Source organism: Hyla sarda, unplaced genomic scaffold (assembly GCF_029499605.1).
Source record: "Hyla sarda isolate aHylSar1 unplaced genomic scaffold, aHylSar1.hap1 scaffold_3078, whole genome shotgun sequence".
Classification (NCBI taxonomy): domain Eukaryota; kingdom Metazoa; phylum Chordata; class Amphibia; order Anura; family Hylidae; genus Hyla; species Hyla sarda.
The window spans coordinates 817-7,023 of record NW_026609801.1 but is presented as its reverse complement, the minus strand read 5'-3'; the positions used below and the strand labels follow the sequence as shown (position 1 = coordinate 7,023).

General features: G+C 44.0%; 1 protein-coding gene across 1 annotated transcript; it reads left to right on the top strand.

Annotated features, from left to right (window-relative positions):
• Positions 1–621: 621 nt before the first annotated feature.
• LOC130328479 (p21-activated protein kinase-interacting protein 1-like) lies at positions 622–5,766 on the top strand. The gene is made up of 3 exons (XM_056553458.1): positions 622–752; positions 1,526–1,688; positions 5,633–5,766. The coding sequence occupies exons 1-3, from the start codon at positions 660–662 to the stop codon at positions 5,698–5,700; spliced, it is 324 nt and encodes a 107-aa protein (XP_056409433.1). The 5' UTR covers positions 622–659; the 3' UTR covers positions 5,701–5,766.
• The last annotated feature ends 441 nt before the right edge of the window (positions 5,767–6,207 follow it).

Sequence of the window (6,207 nt, the reverse complement as noted above, 5' to 3'; positions counted from 1 at the left end):
CTGTTTATAGGTCTCCATCTCCCTCATAAAGTATTCCTCCTCTTCCCTATACTAGTGCTGGTTATAGGTCTCCATCTCCCTCATAAAGTATTCCTCCTCTTCCCTATACTAGTGCTGGTTATAGGTCTCCATCTCCCTCATAAAGTATTCCTCCTCTTCCCTATACTAGTGCTGGTTATAGGTCTCCATCTCCCTCATAAAGTATTCCTCCTCTTCCCTATACTAGTGCTGTTTATAGGTCTCCATCTCCCTCATAAAGTATTTCTCCTCTTCCCTATACTAGCGCTGGTTATAGGTCTCCATCTCCCTCATAAAGTATTTCTCCTCTTCCCTATACTAGCGCTGGTTATAGGTCTCCATGGCACCGTCGTGACTGCCGCAGATCCTTTCAGCTCTTATGGACCTGGCCGAGAGATGAAGTTCACAGCCCCGCAGCTCACAGTCCAGAGAGGTGACTTATGCGCGCCTGTTTAGAAAAATACAATTGCATTTAATGAAAATAAATAAACATAAGCGAACATGTGTCGGATATTTATCTAGCTCACAGTATGCATAAGATACAAGCTATGAGGAACAGTCCTAAACAGGCTTCTTTATTGACTCCTAGATGTTCGCATCTAGGACCCCGGGCAGGAAGTGCTGCTGTGTTTTGGCTGCACATGGTTTTGTACAGTATGGATGAGCACGTCGAGCTGCTGTTTGGTTGTTACGAGCAGATATTGTTTGGATACCGAGTGACCCCGGATGGAGAGGTTTGTGTTCTCTGTCAGGAATGTCATAGCGAGCACGAACCGTACTTCTCATCATTCCTTTCCATATTTGGACCTCAGTCACCCATATTATTGTACCCACACATTGGTACTTTCTCACTACTGTCATCCCACCCATCAGAGGTGCCACCTCGCATCCCGGTCACACACACCCCCCCCCCCCCCATCTGAGGTTTCCTGTTGGCCCCCCTTCCTCCCTTGTGAGTGCCCCTTATAGTCCTGTCGTCACCCCCACCATAGGTGTTCTCCATGTCGCCCCTCTCTTACAGCCCTGTCACCACCAGCACCACCCCACCAAAGGTGCCCGGTCATGGCCCCCCATAGCTGCCCCTTCAGAGCCCTGTCACCTCCCCCATGAGAGGTGCATCCTCACAGCCCTGTCACCCCCCCCCCCCCTTCAGAGATGTACCCTCACAGCCATGTTATCCCCCCCCCCCCCCTCAGAGGAGCACACTCTCCGCTTTGAGCACACCATTCAAAGCCAGAATAAATATAGAAGATTTATCAAAACCTCTGTAGAGTAAGAGTGGAATAGTTGCACATAGCTTTCTTAATTTTTCAGAAGCCTTTTTATAAATGGAAGGAGCAATCTGATTTGTTGCCGTGGGCAACTGCTCCGCTCTTCTTCTACACAGTTTGTGTTGTTTTTTTTTTTTTTTTTTTTTTTATAAATATAATTTTTAATGTGACATTTGTCTGCTAGAATCGGTATACTTAGCAATAAATTATAACTTTTCTTCCTCTCCTGGATGTAGCAATGGACAGCCACAGTAGATTTCATCAATCATTCCCACACAGCCTCCTTATCTGTGGTAGCCGTAAATAACAGATTTGTAGCCACTGGAAGCAAAGATGAGACAATTCATATCTATGATATAAAGAAGAAGGTTGAACATGGTTCCCTACTACATCACAATGGTATGTTTACCACTTAATTTTTTGATGGATTTTAAAGAAAACCTGTCAGGGCACCTAACCCCCTGTAATCCCTACCTAAATGCCACAGAAATGGCCCTATCAAAGTCACTAATGATCTCCTTAGGTTAAATCTTAAGGCAATTTCTCCCTATTGATTCTTCTAGGTGTCTCTGTGATGTTTGACTCTGTTGATCACCTTCTGCTTCTCAATACTTTCTGCTCCATTGGTTCTAAAAGGATAACTCCGGGATGTAACATCTTAACCCCTATCTTAAGGATAGGGGATAAGTGTTAGGTCACGGGGGGTCCAACCACTGCCCCACTGCACAATATTCAAACGGTGCCCCGACTCCCTGCATGAAACTAGCATTTTCGACCACAGCACGAAGCTGCGGTGGTTGAAAATGCTCGTTTCATGCAGGAAGCCAGGGTGCTATTTGGGAGATCGTGGGGGTCGGGGGGAACAGCTTTATGAGGGGGAATGTCTATAGGAGGATAATGGGGGAGATTTGTCAAAACCTGTGCAAAGGAAAAGTTGTCCAGTGGCCCATAGCAACCAATCAGATCGCTTCTTTCGTTTTGCAGAGGCCTTGTTAAAAATGAAAGAAGCGAGCTGCTTGGTTGCTATAGGTACATTTTCCTCTGGACAAGTTTTGATAAATCTCCCTCAATGTCTATAGAGGGGGGCGGCTATATAAGGGGGGACCCGCTATATGAGGGGGGAACATAGGCTATAGGAGGAGAAATGGCTATATGAGGGGCAATATAGACTATAGGGGGGACCAGCTATATGAGGGGGAATATAGACTATATGAGGAGTAACAGCTATATAAGGGGGAACATGGGCTTTATGGGGGGAGGGGGCATATAGACTTTATGAGGAGGACCGGCTATATAAGGGGGGACATGGGCTTTGAAGGGGAATATAGACTGTATGAGGAGGTCCAGCTATATGAGGGGGAATATGGGCTATATAAGGGGAAACATGGGCTATATGAGGGGCAATATAGACTATAGGGGTGATCAGCTATATGAGGGGAATGCTTGAGCCGGGAGCTGTCAGAGCAGGTAATCACCGAATTTTACTAACTGCCAAATCGAAATATCGCAATCTACAATAATCGCAATATGATTGCAGTTGCAATATATCGTGCAGGCCATTTATGCTCTATGCACTTAATAAACTGTAGCTGGTGACTGGTTTCACACACCTTTTATAACATTTATTTTACGTATAAAACATGGCTGGACCTTTGAATATACCAAGCACTTGTTACTTTTTTGCATTAAAGGGGTTATCCAGTTATTGGTTTTTTTTTTTAGTTTTTTTTTATTTATCATTTCCATTCTGCACGAGCTGCAAAAAGAAAAATAACCATCCTTAATTTGCTTTCCCAGCCCCCTCTGATGTGCCAATATCCTTTTCCCTATATTCTTCCACATTCTGGGTCCCGCCTCAGCCAGTGATACACTAAGGGTATGTTCACATACCGCGAGTGGAATTACTCGCAGTGAAAATCCCCACAGTGTGAACAGGTCTTCCACGAGACCCGTTCCCACTGCAGAATTTCAGCGGCGCCCCTGAAATTGTTAAGCGCAAAGAAAGAACATGTTCATTCTTTGCGTGGAAGTCTGCAAGCACTGCATAGCCATCAATGGTGACAGCGGCGCATTGCTGTGTGGTCTTACGCCAAAGTATTTTCGGCGGCGGCCGCCAGACGCAATCTCTGCTCGCTGAATTCAGCAAGCGGAGATTTCGCAGTGTGAACATACACTTAGCAGCAGTGTGATGTAACAGGCCCAGGCACCAAGAAGTCAGGGCCCGGGCCTGTTACATGACACTGCCACTCAGCATATCATTGCCCGAGACAAGTCAACTTTGCGACCGCCAATAAGCTCAGAGCATTGTGACTTGTCGGGCCTAGAAAGCGGAAGAAGACTGAGGCTGGAGGACAGAAGACCGATGTTGTTGCACCAACCATTTATTTTTATTTTTTTATACAGGTTATACTATGCTGCAGTACATCTGTACTGCAGCACAGTGTAATGGTCTGTACTACACTGACTAACAGCCTGTGCGATCCAGCCTATTGTTGGACCTCACACGCTGCTTTACAAGGCAAACAGGAGACATCAGCTGGCCTCCTTTCAAGGCAACCAACGTAATCCCACGGTCGCAGCGCGGGATCGCAGTTGATGGACAGGGGGAGCCCCTCCCCCGTCAACCCCATAGATACTGTGATCAGGACTGATCACTGCATCTAGGAGGTTAATGCTGCAGAGAATGGCGTGATCCTGGTCTCTGCAGCTGTGATTGACAGCTGGGTGCTGGCAGCGATCTCCTGCAGCGCATCATGCTGTGAAGGAGATCGCTAGGACGTATGCATACATCCAGATGGCTAACTAGCTAGCAACTTGGACGTATGCACACATCCGAGGGCAGGAAGGGTTAAATGGCTTAGGGTACCCTGATCACAAACCTTTGTACAGTCCCATGATACTGTCTCCTATTCTTGAGAGATGAGGATTAATATTTTGTCTGACAATTCAGGGCATCAGTCAGTGTACTTAATTAAAAAAAAAAATAATAATAATCAGCGTATCCTTAAAGTGCATTGTGCATCTTTGTCTTTTACACTTCAGAATGTTTATTTCTAATTTCATAAGGATTTTTTTTTCTTCTTCCATATCCTGAACTCGTGAATTTTTTATAAACTCACCACTTCTGGGAAGCCCCTTGGGTTTAAGCTACATTGTTGTGTTCTAATGTTGTTGGTAAATTGATTATACACACTTCAGAAATAGCACATGCCGCTTATGGGATTAAAAAAAAAAAAATCTTTGAATGTGGTTCAGAAATGGCTGTGAAGTAGCTGTTAATGTAAAGCAAATAAGTTGTGGCTCCTTCCTCCCCCAATATCAGTCCCAGCAGCAAAGGGGCGCAAGAGGTCTGTTTTAATATAACCAACCCTTTTAACACTTAATGGGGGAAATTTATCAAAGGATTTAGACTGGTTTTTCCTGTCTAAATTTGTCGCACAGAAAGTCGCAGTCTAAATATGTGCGACTTTTCTGCGACTTTTGCTGTAGAGGATTTTTAGAACATGATGCATGCAAGTCTATTTTAGACGGAAATGCATTGGAAAATGCATTGGTGCTGAATTTATCAAGTGCGACTGTTGTGCGACAAGTCGCATCTGCCCAAAATACGCTGAAATGTCAGACCATGTTGGAGCAGGTCTAAATGCAGTTTAAGCTGTAGACCCTGAAGTCTGAGCACAGAATTTATCAAGGGCTGTGAGACCTTTGATAAATTAGGAGCACAATAGACAGGAGACTACCACATACGCTGGTCTATAAGCATACCCAGAATACACTAGATTAGGAAATGTCCCCCAGTGGGTCTGGTTCATAGACTGTTGATGGATGTTTGCATGCACAGCATTCTTTAATTAAATAAAAAATAATTTGTGTGGTAGTTCTTCATTCTGTTGTTTTGGGCCAAAGCCACGAGTGTATTCAAAAGCAACAGAAAAATATCCTTCTTTCTGCTGGATCCAAATCTGGCTTTGGTTTAAAAAACGAAATGCAGTTTTGGTTTTCTAAAAATATAGGGGGAGATTTATCATCGTTGCTTTGGTAAGCGAGTTCTGTTGGCATTTTTTTCTTGCTTTTGGTTTTGCTTATGTGTGACATATTTATCATACGATCACAGGGGCTTGATAAATTTGACTCGCATAAGCAAAAAACAATATATCACTTTAGAATACCATTTTTTTTTTTTTTGGCGCACATAAGCAAAAAACAATAAATGACTTCAGAACAGCACTTTGTTTTGTATGTATGTATGTATATGTGTGTGGGTTTATTACATATTTTTTTTTTTTACTCAACTCTTTTCCCCCCTGAATGTACTAACCCATTTTTTTTTCTTCTCATTACAGATCCGTGTATCCTGTCGACTTCTTCAGGTTCAGTGGACTACGATGAGCCGCATTTTTTTGAAATATAAGTTTTTTTTAAACGTGTTGTATTTTTTACATTTTTTTATTTACTTTACAGGCTTAGTAGTGGAAGTAGTCTCATAGTCCATTAATAAACCAGGGCTTAGCGTTAGACCCAAAAACAGAGCTAATCCCCAAATATTACCCTGGTACCCACCGCCACAGGGGTGCCAGTAAGAGCCGGTACCAGCAGGCCTGGAGCGTCAAAAATAGCGCTGCTGTGCCTAGGCGGTAACAGGCTGGCGTTATTTAGCTGGGGAGGGCCAGTAACAATGGTCCTTGCCCACCCTGGTAATGTCAGGCTGTTGCTGCTTTGTTGGTATCTGGCTGATACTGAAAATACAGGGAACCCTATGCGTTTTTGTTTTATTTTATAATTTTTGGGAAAAAAAAACTCGTAGGGTTCCCTGTATTTTCAGTATGAGCCAGATACCAACCAAGCAGTAACAGCCTGACGTTACCAGGGTGGGCGAGGACCATTGTTACTGGCCCTCCCCAGTCTAAATAACGCCAGC

Bases quoted from the DNA above. Each gene is read 5' to 3' on its own strand.
- LOC130328479 (XM_056553458.1), top strand. From the start codon at position 660: ATGGTTTTGTACAGTATGGATGAGCACGTCGAGCTGCTGTTTGGTTGT. The intron at 753-1,525 runs GTTTGTGTTCTC...TCCTGGATGTAG, and splicing joins GAGTGACCCCGGATGGAGAG to CAATGGACAGCCACAGTAGA. The intron at 1,689-5,632 runs GTATGTTTACCA...TTCTCATTACAG, and splicing joins TTCCCTACTACATCACAATG to ATCCGTGTATCCTGTCGACT.